The sequence below is a fragment of the Alligator mississippiensis genome, chromosome 5 (assembly GCF_030867095.1).
Source record: "Alligator mississippiensis isolate rAllMis1 chromosome 5, rAllMis1, whole genome shotgun sequence".
NCBI lineage: Eukaryota > Metazoa > Chordata > Crocodylia > Alligatoridae > Alligator > Alligator mississippiensis.
In genome coordinates this window covers 211,746,542-211,774,164 of record NC_081828.1, presented here as the reverse complement: position 1 = coordinate 211,774,164, position 27,623 = coordinate 211,746,542, and the positions used below count along the sequence as shown (strand labels likewise).

The following is a 27,623-nucleotide window of genomic DNA, read 5'->3' as shown; positions in this document are numbered from 1 at the left end:
TACTCATCTAACCTCCTCTTGAAGACCCCCAGGGTAGGGGAGAGCACCACCTCCCTTGGGAGCCCATTCCAGACCTTGGCCACTCGAACTGTGAAGAAGTTCTTCCTAATGTCCAATCTAAATCTGCTCTCTGCTAGCTTGTGGCCATTGTTTCTTGTAACCCCCGGGGGCGCCTTGGTGAATAAATCCTCACCAATTCCCTTCTGTGCCCCCGTGATGAACTTATAGGCAGCCACAAGGTCGCCTCTCAACCTTCTCTTGCGGAGGCTGAAAAGGTCCAGTTTCTCTAGTCTCTCCTCGTAGGGCTTGGTCTGCAGGCCCTTGACCATACGAGTCACCCTTCTCTGGACCCTCTCCAGGTTATCCGCATCCTTCTTGAAGTGTGGCCCCCAGAATTGCACGCAGTACTCCAACTGCGGTCTGACCAGCGCCCGATAGAGGGGAAGTATCACCTCCTTGGACCTATTCGTCATGCATCTGCTGATGCACGATAAAGTGCCATTGGCTTTTCTGATGGCTTCGTCACACTGCCGGCTCATGTTCAACTTGGAGTCCACTAGGACTCCAAGATCCCTTTCCACCTCTGTGCCACCCAGCAGGTCATTCCCTAGGCTGTAGGTGTGCTGGACATTTTTCCTCCCTAGGTGCAGCACTTTGCATTTCTCCTTGTTGAACTGCGTCCTGTTGTTTTCTGCCCACTTGTCCAACCTATCCAGGTCTGCCTGCAGCTGTTCCCTGCCCTCCGAATGTAATGCGGCTATGCAAAATGAAATCATATTGTGTCGAATGGCAGGTTAAAAAAAAAAAAATCAAGAATCATGATCATTAAGTGTGTTAGCACAACTGATTTTGTTTATTTTTCAACCAATCCAAAATGCAATCATGCTGTATTTACATAGACAATACATTGGATAATATACCAAATGTACACAAGAGAGAAAATGGTATTCCATATCTGTTTGATTTTCACTTTTCTGTACTGTACATGTGTTAAACCGCCTGATATATATTCATATCCATCTCAATCATTTTTGACAACTGGATTAATACCGTTTCTTTAACAGGACAATGAAGCAAAAATAATATCCACTCATTGCTTGGGTGAACTGGCTGCGTGCGATCTTTTACACCGATTCCCCCCAGGCCTAATTCCTCACATAAAGGTAATTCATTTGAGTTTAGGATAGGTTTTATGAGCACATATCTGCTTAGACTATATACTTTGGTTAGTATACAAGACCATCTACAGCTATGTATTTCTCAGGCCATATAAAGTAGCACGAAAAACAAAAACAGAAAATAGTCTTTTCACCTTTTTAAGTGTTCATTTTCTCTGCATTTCCAGTGTCGTTTACTTTGTCTACCATTTATTACAGCCCTTTTGGTGTATTTTCCTCTCTTATTTTCTTACAAAACAGTCTATTTATCTATCTGTATAAAATATATATATATATTTATAACAAGAAATGACCCCCAAAATTTGTTTAAGCACACGCATTTATTTTTGTGCCCATTTAGAATATACACTGCGTATATATACTCTACTTTTAATGTCGTTGTCCCTGAATGTCCTAGTCTTACCTACTAAAACAAGGAATTTTATTTTCTGTTTTGTTTTAAGATGCACAGTTATATATGCAAGATTAACAAAAGCAGAGCAGCCACAGGAAGAGACAAATCCTTTTTTTACAGGTCATCAGTTTGATCTTGTTCATTATCTTTACTTTATGGTTTGGTCTGTAGTGACTAATTCCCTAGAATCAGAGCATTTGAATTTTGTGTTGTATCTGCTAGTCCCAAAGAGTGTGCATAGGTATGTACAGGGAAAACTCAAGGCTGGAAGATGTAAATGCATCTGGTACTTGGAGATGCCATGTTGCTCAGGACCATATATGCTATGGTGTGTTGGGAATCGCATACAATTTGACAAGCTCGGGCTCATTCCAAATAATTTCTAGCTGGTTGAAATGCCTTTATTTCTACATCATTTTATTTGGGCCAGCAGCTGGGGAAATTCTTCACATGATCATCATGCGCATTATATCAATACTCTATTTTACAGCAATACTTTCTGCTTAGTAAAATCCCCATTCTAGTTATACATAGCTATGTTTCCAAGCAGTCTAATCTCACAGCACTAAGACTGGCCATATGAACACTGTTGTGGTATATCCAAAGGATCCCCTTGAATATGATGCCATAAGCTAGGGGGGTTACAACTTTAACCTGACCCTCTAGCTCACACATCAGTGCCTAATGATTTTAGCTCATACTTGAGAGCCCCAAGTAAAAACGCCTTGAAAGATTGGGAAAGAAAAAAAATAGAAAACTGTAGTGAATTAAAAACCACTGTAAAGTACTCCTTGCTTGTTTAGAAAGAGTCCATAATACTGATACATTTTTTTTTTCCAGAAATCAATACATTTCTATCTATAATTCTTCTTTATTTTGGCTTCATCTCCACCCGGGAGTTAACCTCATCGCCATCCAGGTCATACTCTTCTACTTGGCCACTGGTCCACACCTTCAGACGGTCAGTCAGGTCACTGGTTCGGGGAGCCAGGATGAAGTCATAGATAAGGGCAGCGCTCAGTCCTCCAATGATTGGCCCGACCCAGAAGATCTGAAATGTAACATCAGGCACCTCTTTCAATGCTGCTTATTCAATCAGTCATTCATCCTAGACCTATTCCTGAAAACACCCTGTATTTGCTATATGCTTACATATTCAATTTGATCGAGAAAGGCTCCCTAGGTTCTTGTTCAGTCTGGGAGGTGGGAACTCTTTAGTATTAATCCTCACGTTGATACTGACTTGCTCTGCATTTTTTTTTTTTTTTGGGGGGGGGGGGGGGTCACTTTGGCCAACTAACGTCATGAGCCTTGAAAACACAAATTGAAGCAACTGCATGGAAAACATGACGCACATATCTAATTAAATGTGGTCTCATTGTCAATGAGGTCATGAGAGATGCATGTGCTCACTGTCTCTAAAAACCATGCTATATTTATGCTGGGATAACATTTACAAAAGCACCAGAGACATAAACATTGTATCCCACTGATGCTCAATAGGCTTTTGGCTGTTTGAAAAATTTTACCTAAGATGCCTATTAGGGATTAGAGACAAAATCCAGAGGATCCAGAGGATCCTTTGGTACGTATAAAAATGATGCACTTGTTCCCAGGTGGGTGAGTTAGAGAAACAGGGATGTGCGTGTAGGTTTTCTTTCAAGTTAACCGAGAAGGTTAGGCAATCCACAGACTCTCACAGAATCCTGTAGATGGGGCCCATAGAAAATGCTGAGCACAGTGGTGGTCAGAAACCCCTGACTGAATGAAAGCTGTACAGAGTGCCTTGATTCAGTTGGGAGCCAAGGCCTGGCATCCTCTGTGATAGCACTGCCCGCCCCCCACTTTGGTTTATAGTGCATCTATTTTCTTTTCCAAAGCATTTATTTGTGCAATCAACTTTTACTAGCACACATGTTCCTGGAAAGTGAGCTTCAAAGTCATTTGCGGTAGCGTTGGAAGAAATCAAATGGTAAGCTCTCATGCAAATGCATTTATCTCAACATGTATCTAGTGAAGGAACAGCCCCCTCATCATGTTAGTTCAAGTGAATGATTTTATTCGAAGTGCTTTGGACATTAACAATCCTGATGGGGTTCACCGGTGCCCCTAACTAAAGCAGGGCACCTGGCAGAGCTGCCCTGGGCACCAGTTTGAGGAGGGGGTGAGGAAAAGAGAGGCTCTAACCACTGCCACACAATTACACTAGCCGTGCAGCAGCAACCAGAAGTCACCATTGCCCCAGTGCGGAACAGCTGCCATGTGCTTCAAGCCCCAGTGTTACACCAGTAGTATTCGCCATTCTAAGTCATAGCAAAGATCTCTGAAATATATAGTATTTTCAAAATCCTAATGCCAGAAAGCATTTAAGCAGTTGTTTAACAGAGTTAAACATATGTACAGTCCTATTGACTTCAAAGTAACTTTATGTGCTTAAAGTTATTCATGTGTTTATGTGCTGTCATGAGTCTAAATCTCAGTATTTACTGTGCTCATAAGCCACAACTCAGAAATACAGCTTGAAGACCACATTATTGGCTTGGTACTATGGATAATATATGTTTTAAAAGGCATGTTTCCTATGCCGCTATTTTATATCATTTCTCATCCATGGGCTGGGACGAACTTGAATGATAATTATGACCATGATTTAAGGATTTAAGGTCCGTAACATAAATTCTAGTGTGCAATAAAACCTGTTTAACTTACCCAGTGATTAGTGAAGTTATTGGCAATCAAAGCTGAACCAAAAGATCTTGCTGGGTTAATGCCACAACCAGTGTAATCAATCTATAAGACACACACAAAAAAAGAATTGCTGTTAAGGAAGATATCCATAATACAAGGTGTCCCACAAATGCAAAACTCAATAGTGAAAGGTGTATTTTGTGATTCACAGCCGGTCCATAATTGACAAAATGCAATTTGGGTTGGAATTTTCTAACAAGTCTTGGACGGAATGGAATAAAAAAGAAGACTGAATCCATCCATTGAAAGCAGAGGAGAACTGTCCATAATGAAACACAAGTGTCAGCTGGCCCCGCTGACATCAATGGCAACTTTGCCACTAACTTCAATAGAGCTATGATTTCACCTCCAGCTCCTGCGAATTGGTATAGCTCTACAGATTTAACTGGACTGATGCTGATATGAACCTCATGATGATATGGTCTGGCACCTCTGGTTCTTTGGTTGATGGTAGTCTCTCTTACTGACATAATTTAATATATGTAAATTGTTCCCAAATCATCTATGACAACTTACAAAGTCCATAAAGGCATCAGGCCAGATCCTATCCCAGGTACTATGTGCCTGAATAGCAAGGGGTAAATGAATCTTCCTCTTTCTCACTAAATTGCATAGTTCAGGTTTGCAGCTAAGATCAAAGTGCTTGATGAAGGAAGACACTTTGCGTTTCAGAGACCACAGCAGGGTGGAATAGGACTAAATTTATACACTCAGCACAACACAGGCGCCTAATTAGTAGAACAGAATTTATCCATTATCTGGAGCCCAAGTGTTTAACATCTAGATTATATTTAAAAAGGACAGGTCACACGAGAGATGATGCTAGACCGGGGTGAGGAGATTTTCATAGAAGGAAGGCACAATGTGGCTTGGCTTCAGGAAAGCTAGTTCCTTGTTTTAGCTAATTTGCTATAACTTAGTCTTTCTCCAAAATCAGTCATGGACTGACAAACCTGGGAAAAGGGGCTGTCCTTGGAGGAAGAGGTTGAAGAAAAAGAAAAAGGAAACTCAGTATATGGAATCTGAGACAATACTGTAGGGGAAATCAGAGTTAATATGTTCGTGTTAAAAGGAAATAATTTGGGTATAAAAAGAAGCAGAAATGGTCTATGGCTGGTGGCTTTCATCTCTGAAGATCCTGGGTTCAGTCTTCAATGAAGTCTAATAGGATGGCTGCTGCTTTTGGAAAAAGAAATAGACTTTGGACCGCCCTCCTTAAACCTTTATAATGTTATAATAATGTCTCAAAGCACTGTCTTAAACAACCGTGCCGCCCATGCTTCCTAAGAGTGTGGTATCCTCATAAGTGTGTGTGTTTCACAGATAATATGTTCAGTCTTCAACTGGCAGAGCTGATGAACCTATAACAGTCGTGTGAAACAATGATAATGGATATTCAAGGGGAAGAGGGGGCAGCTGCTATGAGCCCAGTATTTCTGTAAGTAGGTGGGAAATGATGGCATTGTAATCACGATCAGAACGAACTGGTCATTCCTGGAAACATTCTCCCAAATCCAATGATATAGGACATCACTGAGTACCTATTATACAATGACATTTAAAACTTACAGCAAGAAGATGCCCTAAGGCAACAGAGAGCCCGATGGCCAGAGGTGCCGATCCTGTGACATCATTCCTTCTCCGGTCTGTAGTAGCCAGGACACACAACACCAGCTGCAGGGTGGCAATGATCTCAATACCCAGCCCCTGTCCTAAATTGATTCCATTTGCAAGCTGTACGGAAACAAGAGGAGGCCAGAGTTAAAAGTCTTTGTAGTCATTAGATCACTAACTATAAATGCCAGGCCCGTCAGGCAACATCTTCTGTCCCATTACTTGTATTTGACTAAACACTAGTAAACGTGGACTCTTTTAAGAAACAGTTGGACACCTATCTTGCTGGGATCCTTTGACCCCAGCTAACTTCCTGCCCGTAGGCAGGTGGCTGGACTCGATGATCTTCTGTGGTCCCTTCCAGCCCTAGTGTCTATCAAATCTATGAAAAACCCAGAGTTGAAGTATTCATGCTCATCAAGTGTGAATGGCACCTTTAGCCGATAATAATATAAAGCTACAAATACAAGCAGCTCCATTGACACTGTAGCTCATAGTAATACATCCTATGGCAATTTTCTGCAATGAGAATGTAATTGATGTGCATATGAGAGACAGCGGGCACAACTACACAAGATGCTAAATGCGCAGTAAATTAATTCTACTGTGCATTAGTGTGTCACGGCAAAAGCCATGCTATTGTGCTAATGCTCAGTAGAATTAGTCTACTGTGCGTTAGCACCACTTAAAAGGCAAGTGTTGGCACTACTGCACAGTAGCACTGGTTACTGCCTACTTAGTAACTGTTATAGAGGTACTAAATTTAATGTGCCATAATCACAGTGCATTATACACATGTAGATGTGCCCAGAGGGAACACGACATTTGCCATCTAGAGGTTTATCCAGTGAAGCGGGCATCCACATAGCAAAAAGAACATCCATGTGGACAGAAATATAAGCACTCAGTGGCGACACTTAGGGGATGCACGGGAGATGCAGTCACTGACTGGTCGCTGGGGGGGCACATGCCCCAGCAACTAAGGTGGCACTAGTCGTCCATGTAAGCACTTGCTGCTCTCTGAAGTAAAACAGGTTCTGCCACTGAACCAACACACATGGCTCTAAACATACAAATCTCACTTGCACTGGTATATAAGACTATGTCATTAAAAGCAATGGATCTGCGCCCACACACAATCAGTAGGAATTATATCAAGCCATCCATTTTAAGGACATTGCTAAGGAATTTGAAATTGATAGTCTGTTTTAGAAGCCTCTTGGGAAACTAGTGCTCAGCAAACCAGCAGTGCCCTGAAAACTAATGCAAAATGTGGCTTAGGACAAAAGAACAAATGACAGCAAGTTACAAAGGGAGTAAGGACTTGTCAGCTAATTGGAAGTAAATGGAAAATAAACAGCAGTAGCCTAGCCCTCTTTCACTGAGGGGTGATCTACCACCACTACCAAGTTAGACAGACACTTGGCTAGGATGATTTAGGAACAATCTTGTTTTGAGCAGGGGCTTACATAACCTCATGAGCTGCCTTCCAGCCCTATGATCCTATAAATGTACTTTCCTGCCACTGTCATGTCAAAATATCATAAGTTGTGCTTTTGTCTCTCTTGCCCTTTACCCATGTGGTCCTGCAAGAGGAATCAGACTAGATGTCCTTGCGGACTCCTTTTGGGAAACTGGTTTCCTGCAAATTCAAGGGACTCGACTCCTTGATTCAAGAGGCCTCCTCCAGTACAGTGTTTCTGGGTTGCTATGTCCCTAACAAGAATAAACATGCTCTACATAGATTAAACCCAATGCCAATGTAATCAGTAGGTTATCTCATTTGTCACAGCATCTGCACTAAGTGTGCAGGGCCGCATATGTGAATAACATATTTAAACGATATTGTGACTTGTTTAGAAGAAGAAAAATACAAGCAGTCATGCTGCTCATAAAATTTCCAGCCTAATTTCCTGCAGACAACCATCTGTATAACTTCAGATAAGTAACCAAACTTTTGGACTTTCTTCCAAACCCGTTGACTTTCATCCTTTACTAGTTGCTTTCCTGTTTTTGCCTCTTTTATTAAGGATTTTTTTTTTTTAAATGAGTGCCTTTCTAGAAAAACACCAAGACAAATAGGCTGTATTGTATCCTTACCCAGCATAAATCACCATAGCTCCATTAAAGTCAGTGAAACTACATCAATTTCCACCAGCTCAGGATCCAACTCATTATAATATATATATATTTATAGGTCACTCATGAAAGTGTTAGATCAGTAGTTCTGGGGTTAAAAACCATATGCTTATCCACAATCACTAACTGACATCAAATGTAATCATATGGGGGGCAAGGGCTGCAGTATAGATATCCATCCTGTGAAAAGTGGATTGAAACAATCAAGCACCATTAATAGTAGTAACATCTGGTAAGTAACAACCTGAACTGAATATGTATTAGAGATTTAGAGGTTAAATCTCCATAGCCTGAGTATCCATAATAAACCCTTGCACCACACATACCACTCTGCTTTAGCTATAGTTTCTTCCCCAGATATTCCAAAAAGGAGTATGCACTCTTTTCCTTCAAATCCTCCCTTTAAAAATAAAGATCTTCGGGGTCTTTAAGATGAGACTGGACAAGCATCTGGCTGCAATCATCTGATCCCAGCGCTTTTTCCTGCCCAGGGCAGGGGATCACACTCAATGATCTATTGAGGTCCCTTCCGACTCTAACAACTATGAAACTATGAACTAATCACTTTATGTATTGCAAAAACAATGGAGCTCCTAAGTCAAATACAGCAAGATCTAAGGAACCCTTAATTCGCCCAAACAAGACTTGGGCAGAAATCACATGCCTAAATCACAAAGAGAAGCCCTAATTGAATCTGTTCAGCAACGGTAGGGGTCAGAAGCCAAGTTGACCCCTGGACAACAAGCTTTCTTTTAAACATTAGCCCATAGAGTTAAGCTGCCACTTGCTTACTCTCTTTCTGGACCTATGCATCTTCAACTCTCAGCTCTCCAGGGACACCTTCAAGAAGACAGGAGGGTGCCCAAATAACCTAGCCTACAGCCACTTGGTAAGGGCAGGTTCTGGGAAAGTAGTTGATGTGGGTTTGAATCCTGTCATAGCCTAGACCCCAGGACTCCTTCATGCCTGGGTTAAAGCTGTTGCTACTTGAAAAAAATAGGTATTACTGTCACTACCATTCAAATATCATTCATCTGTAAATAGCTTGTGCTCTGCCTCGTACTAAACCCACAGCTGTTGTCAATTAGGGCCTTCTGGTAAAGGCCAACATCTTCCCTCTGAGTCATCTGGATCCCAACCTGCGCAAACACTTCCCTTGTAGTCTGGGGTCAGACATTTCACGCTGAAGATGAGCAGGAACTCAGACGCACCCAATGTCTAGTGTTGCTATTAGTTAGCTGTACATAAGAGACCTGGCCATGTGGATCAGTCTTCAGAAGCCACATATGAGAAGCCAAGGTACCTAATCCTGCCAACTAAGATTGCCTCTTACCTTTTAGGCATTGTAACAGCTAAGTGGAAACACCTTACAGGTTGATTCAGATCTGGCCCTTAGACTTCAACGATATCCATTGAAATCACTAGGAGTTTGGTAGCTAAATACCTAGACCTCAGGCTCTTTAGCTACCCCACCTATATATTTTATTTTCCAGGCAGAATATCCAAATTTAGGAGCCAGTTGGACATATGTCCAAGTGACATGCAGGCACTCAAGTAAGGACGTTAGTGGGGAAACCCACTTTTAACACAATACCACTGATAATCCATGGGGGATTTATCTGGTTTCCGAATTCTAACTTTCACATCAAAGTTTGAATATTTTGGCCCCAGTGGTTGAAACTTTTAATAGCTGAACAACCACCAAACTTTCCTGTCACTTCAAAGGAACTCAGCTATTTTAAAAAAATGTAGAGTAAAAAAACAATTCAGATTCTTATCTTAAAGAGATGGGAATTGGGTTTTTTTCCTTCCCCTCCCATTGCCTGATAAAAGATATCCCATGATCAAAATGAAACCAAGGTCATTCCCCATGTTAATCGGCACTTGGTGGTGGGCTCTGGGGCATCAAAGAAAACCTGGAAATGTCATAGGAAACCTCTTGCTTTCCCTTTAGCCCGGTTTTGTCAGATGTAATTATATACAGTTGACAAGGACATAAACTTCTACTGGAATAGCAAGAAGTCTGGGCCTTGTTCCAAAATATTACAAGCCAGGGGCAAACATTGGAAGGCCTGTCCTGTCTTTGCATTTGCTTGGCCTGATATAAGTAAATATTCATAGGATTCATAGATGTTAGGGTCGGAAGGGACCTCAATAGATCATTGAGTCCAACCCAGTATGGTGCTATAGGGGTCTCTTTACCTATTTATCTATATTTGTCTGTCTGTCGGTAGAAAGCATAGTGTCACTACCATAGTATAAAGTGCTCTAGACCAAGGGTTCCCAAACTTTTTCTTATTGCATACCCAGTTCCAGACTTGCCAGCTGCCCATGCACCCCTACCAGCATATATTTTATATTTTAACCCCTTAAATCCCAATTTTATTATAATGAAAATTAAATCTGCCATTACACAATTTCTCATGTGTACCCCCAGAGATGTCTTGTGTACCCCCATGGGTTCACATGCCACAGTTTGGGAACTCCTGCCCTAGACACGTCACAACAGCCTTCAATCTTCTGCTTAAATGAAGCCAGATATATCCTCAGGCCAAATCTACCACCCTGCTCTGGGCAGTCCTCTGCTGGAGTGTTTCTGGGCTCCCCAATGAACACCTCATTAAGATGCATGAGGTCTTGGAGCTACTTTTTTCATGCTCTCAGCTTTCTTGGGCAGATATAGCTATACTGGTTAGCCTCAGGGCATGCTTTTTATGGTTTCCTTTGTAACCATAAAGGTAAATAACTGACTTTATTTTGAAATGGAGGCTTAAGTATTTGTCTAACCATCTACCTCCAGGAGCTGGGGGTCTAGGCATGGCAGGAGACTGTCTATGCCTTATTCTGAACCCAGTAGCATACAATAATATAGCCTGGAACAAAACCCACTATCTTTAACAACTATGTAATGAGAAATAGCATTGACAATACCCATAAAAACTGGAGATCGCCATGTTAAATTAAACCATTAGTTCCTCAAGCCTGGTAAACCATCTGTCAGCATCAATAGTATAACAAACCAAAATGAGTCTGGTGCTAGAGCAATGAAGACATCAGGGACATGAGTTTGACCCTTGCACCAGACGTGTGCCAAAGACTGCTCCTAGTTGATCCAGGTGCCTGGTCATTCACCCTGGGGGGTGAAAGGAGACTGGATATATCAATCACTCCCTTGCATGCTTCTAGGTACAGAAAGGGGTGCCTTAGCTGTGCTACCTTTATAAGCTGTGAAACTCTGGGGAACTTTGATGATGATGATGGTGGCTAACAGGTATGCCCTTGTACCTGTTAGAACAGGCTTCCAGGGACCCTAAACACGTCTCCAGATGCTTCAGATACAACTAGGGAGGGGGCAGCACCCCAGATTTCTCCATCCCTTTAGAGAAATCCCCTATTGCCTCCTCAAGGTGGCTTTAAAGCCATTTGGTGCCATTCAGGTGGCACAAACTCACCCTTGCAGCAACCAGGAAAATGCCCAATAAATGTGCAGCATCATTTTGATAACGGCAGCTTCCTAACACCAGAAACACATAATGAAAGCTATGGCTCCTCCGTGAGAGCCCCTTGATTGCATTATGGTGTGTTAGGGAGAGGGACAGTTTTGTTCAGGTGCCTCTGCCTTGGGTATCTTGATCTGTATGAGCATCCCAATTACTTATTTACCCACTCCCTGTGTCAAATGCCCTGCAACCCATTGCTGGAACATGATTTAGCAGTGCCAAGGCACAGCACACCTCTCCCTTTCCAGCATTATCTGACTCATTTATTGCAGCATGGGAAACGGTGACCCCTTCTGTAAATCATTCTTAACTTCAGCAGCAGGGACGTGGGATAGTCCCATCTCAGTCTGTTGCTGACTTGCCTTAGCTAAACTCCAGAAATGACTGTTTGTTTTTGCAGGTCTATTTGAATGGTCACTTTAGATGGCATCACTCACAGCTCATCCCACAAAGCCCCTATCAAAGCCTGGGAAAGAGCTCCAGCACGCAGGTGATGCAATTTAACAAGGATCATTAAGTGCTTTGCAACCTGTAGCACATACATATTGGTCTATCAGCAGTCTTCGCAGCTTGTCACAGAGAAAGCAGCATTCCCTGCCTGGGCACTGCTGGGAAATGAAAGGCAACCACAACGGCTAGTCTCTCTATTTAAGAGATGCAATGCTTCCCTCTGATTTATCTGTGAATGGAGCTATTGATGCTTCCTTTTTGCAGTCCCTCTTGCCTGGCATATTCAGCTGACCCATTTCCATAACTGTAAACAGGAATGTGGGCAATTCGTGGTATGTTTTCTTTCCTTCTGTTTTGTCGGTGCAAGATTTTCATTAATTGCCTGACTTCAAAAGAGAACCAGAAGACAGGATATTAAACTGGCCCAAGGTAAACCCTGCTGTGTACTTTTCCAGTGGCTTCATACTTTTCCCATTAGGAATAAAAGTCTATCAGGTCAAAACATGGTTCCAGTTATTTGGGCAAGGCCATTTGTTACGCGAGGCGGTTTCATCGTGTGAAACTCTATGTCCTTTTATCTATCATCCAACATCCTCTTAGACCTGTATGATCTTTTCTAGGGTTCACTTCACCTTGATATAGTCAGGGTTACTCTTTGAAAATGCATGTGTCCTACTAGCAACAGGGAAACATCTGTCTTCCCTCTATCTTGCACACATTTCACTGAGAGCTATGCTGGCACGTTTTCATCTAGCATGAAAAAATGGAGCATGGAAAGTAATTTTTTTAATCAACAGTAGCCTCCATGTTACCATTAACTTTAAAACATCCCAGCAATTGCAGTTAAGTTTTTCCCTTAACAGTACAGGAACTGTATCATGTATTCAATCGAATCCTACTGTCACCAGTCTTATTAAGGGCCATTTTTCCAGGTATGTTGCTGATTATTGCAATTGCTGTTCCTCCATCCAGCAGCAGCTATCCTATATTTTTACATATATGCAATCATTGAGCTGGTTTACATGGGATAAGGCTGCGGAGTTAAAAACATCTTCAGTAGTGCTATCCCCCACTGAAACTCTTCCCTCCCCAAAACTTTTCTTGTACTATGTTTCTAGGACAAAGCATTGCCTATCCCTACGTGTGTGCACAGAGCCATTGCACCTTTTGGGTAATAGTACAACACAGATCACACCTAATAACAATGCTTTTGTACTGCAGTGAGCTCATTTTCAATATTTTAATTTCAAGAAGCCTGCGATAACTAACACTGGGACTATCCACTGTGAGAGCATCCAGTCAACCTCCCAGCCTGTCCAGGCCTGTTTCTAAAATTAATTTCTTACTATTTATTTCATGCGGTCTGGTTTGAGATACCTCAAGTGATCTGGCTTCACCCATACCCTTTGGGAGGCTATTCTGCAGAAATCTGTCTAACAGATTTCCTAATACTTAGCTTGAACTCTCTGCTCCTTCATTTTATCTTTTTTTTTCCTATGGATAACTCTGCACCACCCAAAGTGATCGCTTTCTTCTCTCCTAACCTGCAAAAGTCAATGGGCCATTATCATAACTGGTAGCTATTGTTTAGCTAAAGTGTACAGCATATGTACATATAAAACAAAAATCAATCTTTCCAGCCAGACTCTCCTATAATTATTTCTGCTGCTCAGCTTCAAAGTCCCGCTACTATTTTGTCCATTTGGATGCAGAATAACTCTCCTCAGACTGCTTCATTAGGGTAGCACTAACTCAGATAATTATACTCAGCCTACCAAAACTCCTTAGGCACTTCCAGTTGCATATGGGTGGTACACTGCCTTTACACCATGTTTCTATCCACCATGGAACCGTGGCTGTAATTTATTACAGAAATGATAGCAATTCCATGAAAAGAAAAATAATCCTTGTGGTCCAGACATTCATTATTTAAAGGCATTTGAGAAACTCTGGGAGGAAGGCACTGCTCCCATTACCAAAGATGAGTATGTGCTTAAGTGCTCTGGAAGATGAGGGTCTGGAGGGAAGAGTCCCATTCAGCAGTGATTTTATAGGTTCACAAGTGCAGTCGTGTGAATAGTTGCAGCAGTCAGCAAGATGGAGGATGGTTCAGTGGTTAGAGCAGGAGCTATGAGAAATTATTTCAATTCTCTGCTTTGCTATAGATGCCTTGTCTGACTTTGGACAAGTCACAAGCATCTCTGTCCCTCTGCAAAATGGAGGATTTGCTGCACTGGGATGGGCAGGAGGATAAGCACAGATTATGTTAAAGACTGGGAAGTATTCAGATGCCATAGTGAAATGAGTCATACAACTATCAGAGAGACATCCGTCTAATATATTATTTGCATGCACTTTCTTGGATCAAGACCTATTCAGATGCTATAGTGAAATGAGACATACAACTATTGGAGACACATCCTTGTAATATATTATTTGCATGTGCTTTCTTGGATCAAGACCTAGGATATATCATAAGGTTCGAGGGATTTCTTGGATCAAGACCTAGATGTATCATAAGGTTGGAAGGGTTAGCTGGATCAAGAGGTTTCTTGGATCAAGACCTAGATATATCATAAGGTTGGAGGGAATCTCTTAGGACATCAAGACCAGTCCACAGCTATCATTGGCAACTAACCCCTTTCATGAATTAATAAAGCTACACCAAAATTAGGGGGATATTTTTATTCCCACTATGACTGAAAGACTATTTTGGAGCCTCACTGCTCAGCTGGTTAGAAAGCTCCTCATTTCCATCCTACATTTCTTCTTAGCCAGTTTATATCTATTTGTTCTTATGCCAATGTTGTCCTTCAGCTTAAATAGTTTCTTTTATATTTCATGGGTGTCGGTTGTAGCCATGTTGGTCTAAGGACATAGGCAGACAAGGTTCTTTGGGTAAATCTGATATCTTTTATTAGACCAACATTATCTAATAAAAGATATCAGTTTTACCCAAAGAACCTGTATCTAGTAGGAGAAAGGGTCCAGCAGAGTATGGGGATGACCAACGTTGTTGGCCTAATAAAAGATATCAGATTTACCCAAAGAACCTCATCTGCCTTTTATATTACATGGTGTTTAAGAGCCATCATTAGTTGATATGTAAATTGAGACAAAGAGAGGTTTAAGGCAGTTGCTATCCAAAATCATACAACAGGGGCCTTCTGTAACAGTCTTATGGAGTTAGGGGAAGCCCTCGGAAAATATCCATGGGCTTCAGATGAGACTCAGTGACAGAATCGATAGTAAGGGCAGAGCTCCCCATACTCTGCTGGACCCTTTCTCCTACTAGATGCAGGTTAAACATTTATAGATGCTACCACAGCCAATTATCCAGCATCTCTGGACAGTAGACTCCCTCCAACAAAAAGACCTGACTACATCCTCCCACCTCTGTCCATAGTCTACTGAAAAGCTAGACGTTGCTTTTGTGTGAGACAAGCCCTGCATGCTATAAAGAGAAGAATGATAGCTTCATTTATATTAAACCAAAGTGTGTAAAGCTAATGTATGAGCCCAGTGACAGACAGTAAATGTCAATCTCTCTTCAATTCTTTCATTAAACGTCGCCAGCTGGAGACAGCCCATTTGTTGGAGAATCACATTTATACTTCACCTTTTTATATGTCTGTGGGAAAGTTTTCTTGAGAAACAATTTTTGATCTTGCTGGCGGGAAATAAAGTAGAGTTTTCATAGGGGCTGTTGTTTCTTTACCAGTTTAAAATCAAGGAAACAGCTCCTCTTTAGAAGCACTTTCAGAGCATTTGTTTATACTGATGTGCTATTTATTATCTCCTTTATTAGTAACTAAGAGAGCAGTTGACTTTCAGGGGGAATGGAAAGTCTAACTGCTTTTTGTGTCTACAAAAATCTCTCCTTATACGCAGACACTGGAATAGTTGTCCGACTTTGCCCAGTCAATATGGTTGGCTGTCGACAGCATTAAAATAACATTCATTTTATATTTCTAAATTAAAACTCCAACAAAACTTCTACAAGCCTGTTCTGGAATGAATGGGATAGTCAAAGACTTCCTGAATTCAAGGTGGTTTATACTTTTCAACAGTAAAACCATAAAACCGATGTTTCCATAGATCTAAATGACTTTTAAGCTGCTTTTTTGACCGTAGCGTTAAATGGGGGCATCAATATTCAGATTAGGCCTCTGGAAAAAGACAGCGACGTCTACTTTATCATTTCTGTGCCCTGTTCATCATAAAAGAAACTACAAGAGGATCTAAGGGTCATATCCTGTCTTCCTTAGCGTCTAAGTGGTTCCTTTCTGGTCTAGGCTAGTCTGCCTGGTTCTCATATGGGTCCCATTACCATAAGTGCCTGAGCGTCTTTCACAAGTGCATTCAGGAATGTCACTCATATCTGCCATGTGAGTCTGCTATGGGTAGCGCTAGTTTACGTAAGGGCCAGGCATTGGCCCTTTATCCAAATGCATCTCCATAGTTCTCACTGATTTTAGTAGGAATTGTGTGAACATAAGTATCAGCAGACATTTGAGCCCTTCCAAGAGGGCTTAAGCCCTTCTTTTCCCTGAACATGTTGACTGTGAGAGAGGCCATGGACTGGCCAGGCATGGAGGATGCAATACCCTTTGGTTCTTAGAAGAAGACACCCCGTGCTGGGTTAAAACACATCAGTGGGACAGACAATCCCACAGGTTACACTGCTGCCACCAGGATTTTCTTTCTGGGATCTTTCGTGATAACTAAAATAATCCACTTGTTCTATTGATGGATCTATTGCTTTCAGAAGAGGCAAATTGGAGGTTAAGTTAGTGCTATATGCTTTTAAGAGCCATCCATACTCCTCCAGATACAAGGTTGGAGAGGAACTAAAGCTTGATGAATTTGGAGAGAAACAAAGTGGATAGCATGAATTATGCACCTATAGTGATTAGGCTTATGGGATTCCCATCACACTTATGTGTCACTATAAAGGTTTGCATGGTCATTAGTTCTGTTGCTTCAATCAGCATTAACTCTCTCTCTGTCTCACTCGCTTTCCCTCTAAAATATATGAGGAACAGCTAATGGCTTCAGTGAAGGAGTTGTGCTTCTAGCCAGGAGGGGATAAGGACCTGGGAAAGACTGACTGATCCATGGGTGTGTTTGTTTTCATGATGAAAATCAAGCCTGAGTAGCATTTGTAGTCATGCTGCCTTCCCCAAGTGCTGCATTACAAACTACCAGCCCTGTAGCAAAGAAAACCCTTACAGATCAGATATCTCTTTCCCCCAACCATCTATAACTTTTCCTCCAGGACGGACAACAGGCCCTGTATGTTTGATCTAACTGGATATTATGAGGTCCTAACCTAAAATGTCTTTGATCTCAGTGGAGTCGCATCTGTTTAATGTGATGGGTTCTGGCTTCAGTCCTGAATGCCAATGAATTCATTTCTTTTGCATTAAGGCTTGATTTTGTAAACACACAGTGCTGTATTCTGCCCCCTTTCATGTTTGTATTAATCCAGAGTACATCTCTTAACTCCTGATGCTGCTGTTGTCATTATTGTGCGAGCACACAGGAGACTCAGTCTCGGATAAGAGCCTCATTGTGTTGGGTCCTGTACAAACAGGGAGCAACTAGATGGCCTCTGCCCTGGATTACCTACATGCAAGTCAGGGGGATAAAGGCAGGCAAGGGAGCAGAAGGAAACAGTGCAACAATCGGATGCAAAACATAAAAATAGTTGGTCAATTATGAAATACTGCATCACTGATTTCTGATGATTTTTTTTTCTTAACCCTCGGAAAAGGACTCATACAATGGCTGATGATGTGGATGATATTTAAACCTTGGGTTTTAAATCAGACAATGTATGTTCATGTGGTTTACTGCTTATCTGGTACCTCCAATTATTCCAAAGAGTGAAAAAGCAAATGGTGCTATTCCACCCTGTAAAAAAAAGCAAGAAACTTCTTCTAGAGGCAAAAGGAAATATTCTGGATCTGTGTTTTCCTCCATTATGTATGAGCTATCTTAGTGAGCTTAAACAACACAAGTTGGTTGTGATAGATTTCTTTTTATAGAACTTTTTCAAGAGGGATCTGCATCTTACCTTTGCTAAGATTCATTGATCCTTTAAATACTTTCCCTTCCTGAGAAGGAAGGCAGCAGTTATTCTGCATTCAGAAATGCCTAGACATTATTTTTAAGGATGGAAATGAAGAAAAACTTCTCTGAGTGAATCTAATGGGACTCTGGTAACATGGCCTCTCCTTCCACCTTCTACCTGAATGACCTGTTGGAAAATACGGGTACGCCTCTATTGCCTCAAAGAAAGTTTTTACACATTAAAACAGATGCAGGTCTTCTTAGCTCACATTCTCCGCTGTTTCCCTACCTTCATGCCGTCATCTTTCCCCTCCCCCTATTTACTCCTAGGATGTAGTTCCAGATTTGGATCCTGATTAAGAATCAGCACCTCTAACCATTGTGCATCTAAATGCAGACATGAAAACTGGAGTTGTTTCATCCCTACATCCAAGGACTCTACGTATAACTAAAAGTTGCCAACTTACAGATCTTGGAAAGCAAGCATTCAATGTTTGTTCACAAAAAAGGAAGGGTGGTGGCAAGCACACATTTCCCCACACTTGCTAGCCAATGTCTCTTAGCTCAAGAGCTGGCCAAAGAACAGATAACTATTTCTTTCGAAACTTTTAATCAAAAAACAAAAGTTCTAGTTTTTCACTGGGAAAAAAAGAACAATCCATCAATAATGTTCACATGGGCTCTACTCCCCCTACGCAATGAGGGCCAGGCATTTAACAAGTGTGTCCATTTAAGTGGACAGCCTGAGTCTTTTTGTAGCCTTACTGCTGCTCTTCTGCCTCAACACCTCCAGGCAAGCCATGTCAGTGTAGACACTGGACATATATCTAGCAGGGATCTCATCTACAAAACTATTCAAACACTTTATTGGTAAAATAGCACCTTTCTCCTTGCAAGAGGTGAGCATGTTTCACAAAATACATGTATTTACTTCACCCACCGCAAGAAGCCAGGATATTCCTGAGATGCAAGGTAGCATCTATTCCACATTCAGAAACACCTGGCAATTTGTTTAGGAAAGAAAGTAGAGGTACACTTCTCTGCGTGAATCTCTAATGAAACTGCAAATAGGTAACGTGTCCAGAACAAACAGCCCTGCTCTTCCAAATGTGAGTAGATGACATTCAATAACCAGAGGACCTTAGTTATATGTCTCATCCAGACTACCGAGTTCACCTCGCTATCTAAACACGTTACTAACATCGAAGCACCATTGCAATTTCCAAACAGGTCATTTTCCTGCCTGCCGTCTCTTATTGAAGCCATCACATCTCCTCTGCCTAATGGTGTTGTTTGCCGTTATTCTCGCATGAGAGTCTGCTAAAAGATGGAAATATATAAAATAAGAATAATGCTGCACTGCTCTTCATTCCCAAGTATCCCAAAGGTCTCTGCAAAAAAGTATAGTGTAAACCACAAACTGGCCACGACTGAATTTCACTTATCTCTGGGGAGCAATGCAGAAGCTACAGCGTGTATTTAATAACTGAGAGCATCACTAAGCAGCAGGCTAGGGCAGAAGGATAGCCCTGTGCCTAATTGAAACCAGGGGAGATGTGACTATATAGCGTATAATCATCTATGCTGAAATTTGAACATGGCACAAGAACTAAACTTAGCCTTGCAAAAAGCAGCATCGAATCTTTAATGACTATTCTGAGGTCAAGATCCCGGTTTTATTTCTCATCCATCAAGTGGCACTCACAAAACCACAATGCTCCATAAGACCAGGCTGACTCAGAGGAAAAAGTGTCACCTCCTCAATCACCACCAAAATTTCCTGAACCACCCGGTTTTCTTTGGAAAGCCTTACCATCCAACCAGACGTTGTTTAGTTTAAGATTGGATGGGATCATAAACGAAGGGTGTGGGCATAATGAAAGAGGGTAATCGCAAAGGGAAAAATTGAATCACTACGGCAAAACTTCTTGGTCATATTCCCAGACACTAAGCCACTTCTTATAATGAAGCATTAGGATTTCTGCTGCTTTCTCTACCTGGTGATACCCGCATCCCTGGGGGATCCTCTGAAGAACAGGAAGGCTTCCTTATTTCGTGTCAGGCTGGAAATATCAGCAATATCAGTAGCCATTGAAGGGCTAAGCATACCAAGACTGAGCTTTGCTGAAGGTCAGCAAAGATAAAAGGAGAAGTATAGGCAACATTTTATATTCCTGCTGCATGGCACATCTAAAACTTTGTGATAGAGGTTAAAAAAACCCCTCCATAGGTGCACACTTCTCTTCCCCCTGCCCCTAGCCAGGGCTAGGGACAGAGGTTACACATAAACCAGCTTAAACAATTGGAAACTGGTTTAAAACTGTAACAGAACAGAAGCTCAGTGCACTGAAACCAGTTTCAAAATGGCCCAAACTGGTTGAAGATTCACCTGGTTGCATGTTGTATCAGACTGAAATGATTTAGGTCAAACTGGTTTCTTGAATTTCTGTCCCAGACCCAGCTGAAATCCTGCTGCGCAGGGAGGACTGGCAAGGAGTCCCTAACCACCGTAGGCAACAGACCTTTCCGGTCCCCCTTTTCCAAAGAAATGGAGTATGCTAAGGGCTCACAACATAGATGAGCAGCAAAGTTGCAGGGTAAGAGCGATCTGCAGGCTGCATTAGTGGCCACATAGTAGTTCTGTGGCTTTTCAGCCACCCGTAGGGAAAGGACTCAGTCTTTCCTCCCTGGTTTACCACATATGGGTGGATTTGTTCTGTAGTATCAAAGGGATGGTGAGGGAGGGTGCCAAACATTGATCCTGCTCAAGACAGCAAAATGCCCTTCTCCCTGCCTTTCTACAGGGAGCTGAAATGCTCTCCAAGCCTAACCAGCGAATGCAAAACCTACTTTGCCTCTGAGCTTGTACCAGCACTAATCAGTCTGTGGATCACACCAAGGGTGTGGCATAGAGACTGCCCATGAGCAAGTCCAAAGCACTCTCAAGGACCAGCAAGCAGCCAAGGGGACCCCTTTATTTGCACAGCCTCCTGCCTTAAGAGTGAGACCCCAAATATGCCCAAACAGGCTGGCCGCAATTCTGTCTTGGCTTTGCTAGAAAACCCGCTTCCTTTATGCAACTGATTGTTATCGGTCCATTGAGTAGCCTTTTAAAACAGGATTCATTGTAATTATTATTCTTGGTTTTGTTCCTGTATTTAGGCTAATGCCGTCTAGCTTTTTTTTTGTCTATTTTCCTTGCTTCAAATTGTGCTCCACTTAAGCCTTTTTTTTATTATTGACTTTATAGCAGATTTCCCACTTTGTTCCTACTTCTGAAGAACTTCTTCTAGAACCAGAAAGGAGCCTGCCGGCTCTAGAGAAGGCAACTGGATAAGTATGCAAAGCCACATGAAAGGGATGCAATGTGATGCAATCATAAGGCAGCACATTACATTTTTTCCCAATCTCATATTAACCCTGCAATGAAACTGAACTAAGCAAACTTACTCAACATATTTTTCTAGTCTGATAAAAGTCTTGAGATAACCACTGTCCAACAGCAAATAGCTTTTGCTAGAGCAGTTGCCTCTAGCCTGCCTTTCATCAACCTAAGCGCTTTCCTGACCATTTCTGTAGGCAGAACCGTGTACCTAAATCTTGCTTTACATATCCGGACCTCATCAATCTGTCTTAATATAGTATAGCCAGCTATGCTGACAAGCCGATGCATCTAGTTTTGGATGAGCTCTGCTTTTATAGTTTTGCCACAAAGGTTTCAAGATTCATAGATAGTCAGGGACTGCAAGGTCATCGGGTCCAGCCAACTTGTATGGTGCAAGACTCTGTGATCATTGAGAAAAGCACGAGCTCCTCAGAATTGCAAACCATACTTTTCCTGCCTTCATACCATGTTCAAAACTGACAGTTTTAGAAATACATGCACCCAAGTTCTTTCTCACGTTAGCACCAAGTGCCTGATTCAAAGCTCCTGGTAGTCAATAGACTATTTCCATTGACATCGGTTGGGTTTGGATCAAACTTTTCCCTGTTGGCATGACGCCCATATTCTACATTTTAAAGGACCAACGTATCTATCCCTTCCCCCTTTTTCTCTCCATCTTTCTTACTCTTGGTGTCGTCGAATGTGCTTAGATTGCTTTCTCTCTGTGGTTTATTGTGGGAAGTCAGCACCCTGGTGCAGGCAAGACAAGTCTGAAGCCAAATGTACATAGAAGGCTGTGTGAGCGTATGCAAATCGGACTGACCTTTTCTTGCCCCATAACACTGTGAAATACTTCCCTAGTAAACTACTGAGGAGTTACAGAAGAAAGCACGGTGCGAAGAGCTGTGGCATGAGCTAAGAGGCACGGCTGTTCCTTCCAAACACTGCAGACCTCCTTAAATCTCATCTCTTTCTTTAAGATGAATGTGCCTTCACTTCCCCCCACCGGCACAAGTTCCTGAAGCTGCCGGCAGGAACGTGAGTCCCGTCCGTTCCCTGTTGTACTCCAGCACGCTACAAAGGCAGATCTATATTGCTGCTGCTTATCTGAGGGGTCCAGCGCACTCCTGGCTGGAGCCGTGATCTTTCCCGGTGCCCTAACATGACAGGCTCCGAAACCCTGCCGGACACGGCAGCTGCTCTGCTGTTTTCCCCAGCGCTGAACTCAGCCACCCGGCCAATCTGGGCTTTCCAGTGGGAAGTGAATAAACTTGTTTTCCTCTCTATTTCTCCTGCAGGGAAAACAACAGCTGCTGCCCTCCCCATCTCCAGGGAGATCCCCCCACCGCTCCGCTAGCCAGAACATTTCGAACCGAACGGAAAATCATTTCTTTTGAATATTTGAGGGTGACAATCATCAATACCCAGCCTCAGAACAGCGCTTGATACAGCTACATTGACAGCAGGTGGACCAGAAGTCCTGATCTGATCCAAACTTCACACTATATATAATGGGCTAGAGCCTACAAAGTACGATTTCCCCCCTCCTTCTCCCCTGCCACGAGGGATTTTCTCCCCCTGAAAAGTGTCATCCCACTGACTTCCACTGAGTTCTTATAAGGATGAAAATAAGCTTCCCTCCTATATGTCGAGTGCAATACTTAAGGTCCACAGTGTGTAATGGCCCATCCCCACTGATGGCAACGCTCCTATTAACTTCAGCTGGGCCAAGATTTTCCTCTAATTTTTCTTATATAGAGACAGGTTAAGTAAAATCTTGAATGGCTGGGGAGCAATAGGAATACAATAACTGCTTGGCTAGGGGAAAAAAAAAATGGTCCCAGATTTTGGGAGCAGTGGACCCAGATTTGGGTCAAATATGGTAGAATAGTGGAAATGGAGGGAGTATCCCTTATTGCTCTACACAAGTGTAATTATGATTTGAAATGTTGTCAGAGGAGCAAAAGGGTTTGGGTGTGGTCATATGGCATCCTATGAGCTTCAGGTTCAGGGCTCGGCGATTACAGGGAACCAATATGCCATGGCTGTGGATTTGACCTGTCAGCTCTCAGGTATTTGCAGGGGACCCCTGGGATGGAGAGAGATGCCCTTTGCCGTCTGTTTTACTGATGTATGGTTCCCTCTGCCATCCCTTCGAGAGTCAATGCAAATCCCCACATTGACTCCAGGAAGTGATGGTTCAGACCCAGAACCAGTCTCAAAATTTGGATACATCGTATAGATCATATCTTCTGAATACAGATTTTAGAGAGGTAACAAGCAACTATCATTATCACATTGGATTATGAAGACCAGTTACACCCACTTGTAACTTGTATCCCTCTGGAGGCAGCTAGGACTTCAGCGCTTTCTAATGCACATTTTTACTCATTTCATACTCATTGACCTATTTTTCCCCTTCTGCCTGTAACCCTTGGTACTAGTGAGCAACCGGTAGCAAAAGAGCCCTTCTGAGCTGGCTCTCAGCCTGCGGATATACCTAAGGATTTAAATGGGATGCTGAATTTCATCTAAAAACTGAATCCTTAAAAGACACAGAATATCCAGAAGATTGGAAATAAATGCAACGTCCAGCACCAGGTAAGGGAGCTGATCATAAGGGAAGTCCCAACTGTAATAATCCTTTCCCTCTCATCAGAAGTTTGTGGCTATGAGACTTGACGCTGAAAATAGCCTCATCTGGAAAATAGCCTCATCTGTGCCAAATGATAGGTATCCGTTTGGTTGCCAACATTTTTAAGGAGAGGCAGCTGCAGTCCGAACAACTTTAATGCAATGACAGCCCCTGAGCCACAAACATCTGGTTGGAAAAGCCCTGAAAGCAGCACCCCTATTATAGACAGTTGTCTGACTACCTTGTCCCAGTACAGAGCTCAGCATTTCCCTAACTCCATGAAAACACAAAAGCACAAAAAGTTTTCATGGCACAAAAGCACAAGTTTGCACGTTGGTACAGGGTGATATTCTGCACTCTGCCTACTGCAACGTGTATAGTTTTGAACAGAGGGCTCCCTTTGACACATCTCTTTCATCCCCCTTCTCTGTCTCTCTTCTCTGTGAGTGGACGCCTGCTAACGACATGCTTATTTTGCATCCATCATCATCAGACTAGATGAACAGCTAACGAAGCACCTTCACAGGGTTGCGAGCATGCAATAAAAAATATATCCATATATGCACATTGCATAGCATCACAAGAACAAGACAAGCAGAACGTAAACCTTAAGGGAGTAGGCTACCCAGTTGCCAAAAAAATGTTACAGGCATCAGCTACCTAAATCCTTGAGGCAGTTTTGATCATCTCAGCCTTACCTTAGACCCAAGCACAAACCTGATGCAGACCATCAACAATGTGCCATTATATTTCAGAAGGGAAAGGGCTTTCCCCTTTCATCTCTGTCTCATAGAAGGAGCAACCCTTAACTTTCAGCAGTACTGGGGTCAAGTATCCTGGTACGGGACAGCATTGTGACCCTTAAGCAGTGAAGTCAAGGAAAAGAGTCTTATGGACGCCCGTGGCATTGGATGGAGCCCTGAATACACTTTGTTGAATTAGGAGCAGCAACATTCACCAGCATTACAAATAAGTCCCCCACCCTCCACTCACCCTTTGCAATAGGTGGCAGGTTTATTCCTGCTAGAAAGAGGGAGGGGAAGGAAAGTTTAGCTACTTACCGCGTTGAGTCCAAGGGAGTTGTTCGGGAGAGATGAGGTGATCCCAGAAAGAATCGCTGTGGCTACCACAGCCCCCAGGCACTGAGCAATAATGTACATAAGTGCCTTAAAGAGGCTGATCTGACAGCTCACGAGAAGGCCCAGGGTCACCGCTGGGTTCAGGTGGGCACCGCTGATGTGGCCCACGCTTTGTGCCATGGTGGCAATGGCTAGCCCAAATGCCAGCGAGACCTTCACGTTGTCTTGCGTGGCGGTGACTGTCGTATTGGAGCCTAGGGGGAAATTGAAGCCCAGCGCCGAGCCGATGCTGATGAAAATAAAGAGGCTCATGGCAAAAAACTCAGCCACCACTGCCCTCCAGAAGGCTTTCTTTTTGAATTCGCTAGCCATCGTTTCACTCTCTCCCTTTCTCTCTCTCTCTTCCCCTGCTGGATATTTTCCCTTTGAGGTCTGAGGAGCAAGCTGGAGAAAAAACAGTGTTCTTGGTTTATTTATAGGGCTTTGGGTGGTCTGTAGGAGGAAAGGGGTGTTGCACAAAGGGAGGAAAGAACGTCTACATAGATGCTGACTGCTAGATTGATGTAAGACACTGCACGCATGCCAAAGTTTTTTCTTCCCCTTTTTTTTTTTTCCCCCTGCCTTCCCCTCCCTTCACAGGCTTCGATCTCTGCTGCTGTTTTTGAGAGGCTTTTTAAAACTCCTTATAAAAGAGTGCTTAGGAATTTTATCCTAACTCATTTGCCCTCCCTACAGCCATTCAGCATGCAAGTCGGACGGACGGCTGTTGCAGGAGTTCTCTCTCTCTCTCTCCCGGGACTAAACTAAAAGGAAAAACCCTGGTATCTGTGCAAGCCTGCATATTATTCTGCCTCCACTTTAGCAGAGGCTGGTGACATCTGAAGTAGTAAATACAACTGACAGCTAAAAGTATACTCAGGAGACTCTAAATATCACATTGTGTTTCATTTGAATCCAGGTAGGCAGTGCTCTCTGCCAGCTCTATACGGACTCTATGATTACTTTCAGATGCCAAAGTCTGCCTTCCTTTCTATCGGTCTGTCTGTCATCTAGCTAGCTAGCTAGCTATTTCAAAAAGTTTTAAAAAGCCAGAAGTCTAATCTACCATGATGAATGCTTTTGAGCCAAACCCTTTGTGGGGCCACATATCTTTTTTTGCTTGTAATATTTGTATAAAGGCAAATCAAAAGTCTGTTGGTCTGTCTGTCGCGTTACAGACTTGTCTTCGTTAACACTCGTCAGACAGGTTGTGACCTCAGTAACCCGGTGAGATCCTGGACTCGCTCCATCAAAGCAATTTGAAGGTTTTACAGACGCGCAGCAGGGCGAGCAGAAATAACTCTCTTCGTGCACTTCGCCGTCAACCGAATGTCTCTGATTTTTCCCAGCGTAGCTCAAAGCTCCGCGTGTGCCGTTTTGTGCATGATTTTATATCGGGGGGATTTTATATAAGCTGTTGTAGGCCGTCTGTACTCGCTGCACCCATTCACCGAGGCCCTGTGAAACCTCTTTGTAACTTCACCAGGCGGCTATGAAACCAACTTTTTTCATTGCTGTCACTCTGTGTCCCTTTTTACACCCGGCAAGAGCGTCAGGGCTTCCCCTACCTCCTCCCTTGACTCTCCAGATAGCTGTAAGCAAGCCCCGTGGGGGGTTTCTAGCCCAAATCCTACAATGAAAGTATAATACATACTTTTTGTTAACTCTCCTTTCCAGGGGCAGCTGTCCTTGCTGTCACCAGGGAGACTGGCTTCTGCTGCTGTAGATATACAGCACTGGCCAGGGAAAGGAAACGGCATGCTTGGTTTTGCATGTATCGTGTGAAAACATCTTTAAGTGCAAAGGGTCTCGGAGCCTCTGCTCTTATCACATTAAGACCTACGTAAATCCACTTGTTTAACTTTCACTGTCAGATCAATGTGGACTTTAAAGTCTTCCCTGAGTCAAAGACCCTTCCTTCTTCAAACACTGACTTCTAAGTTCCTACTTGAGCTGATCCAGATCCACAGGGGGTTGAAGGATCCTTGGAGCATTACTGGTATTTTAAATCCGCCTAATTTGCCTTTTTAAGAAAGCAGCGTTCCTTTCTCAGCTGCAGCTAAACTCCATTCAAAGCTTCAGCGACAGCATTTCCAGTAGATAAGAAAGGACGGCAAAAGGACAGGAAGAAAGAAAGCATGTCTAACAAATATACACATGGATAACACTAGACAGCCAGGAGGATATTTTAAAAAGCATATTGAGCTCTTTTAAATCTGATTTCAGATAAGAAGCTGAAAATTGTTTAAATAAAAATCCAGATGTCATCCTGTCTACAGTCCCTCATTGTGTGTTCCCATTCTTTCTGTTCAGCAGATGTTCTGCAGTTATGTAGGAACAGGCTATATCTCATAGTGCTGCCTAATGCACGTATACAGGGCATCTGT

General features: G+C 42.7%; 1 protein-coding gene and 1 long non-coding RNA gene across 2 annotated transcripts; one reads left to right on the top strand and one right to left on the bottom strand.

Moving 5' to 3' along the window:
• Nucleotides 1-830: 830 nt before the first annotated feature.
• AQP1 (aquaporin 1 (Colton blood group)) lies at nucleotides 831-25,941 on the bottom strand. The gene is made up of 4 exons (XM_006262096.4): nucleotides 25,180-25,941; nucleotides 5,890-6,054; nucleotides 4,282-4,362; nucleotides 831-2,623 (listed from the first exon to the last, which is right to left on the bottom strand). Exons 1-4 carry the CDS (start codon nucleotides 25,567-25,569, stop codon nucleotides 2,444-2,446), a joined length of 816 nt encoding a protein of 271 aa, XP_006262158.1. The 5' UTR covers nucleotides 25,570-25,941; the 3' UTR covers nucleotides 831-2,443.
• LOC109286161 (uncharacterized) lies at nucleotides 23,397-27,503 on the top strand. The gene is made up of 2 exons (XR_009462731.1): nucleotides 23,397-24,084; nucleotides 25,933-27,503. It is a non-coding gene; the product is annotated as an uncharacterized LOC109286161 (long non-coding RNA).
• The last annotated feature ends 120 nt before the right edge of the window (nucleotides 27,504-27,623 follow it).

What these genes read in the sequence shown, in the direction of transcription:
- AQP1 (XM_006262096.4), bottom strand. Translation starts at nt 25,569, where the DNA reads ATGGCTAGCGAATTCAAAAAGAAAGCCTTCTGGAGGGCAGTGGTGGCT. An exon ending in ACTCCCTTGGACTCAACGCG is followed by an intron (nt 6,055 to 25,179) that starts GTAAGTAGCTAA and finishes GTTTCCGTACAG; the next exon opens with CTTGCAAATGGAATCAATTT. An exon ending in CCTTAGGGCATCTTCTTGCT is followed by an intron (nt 4,363 to 5,889) that starts GTAAGTTTTAAA and finishes TGTGTCTTATAG; the next exon opens with ATTGATTACACTGGTTGTGG.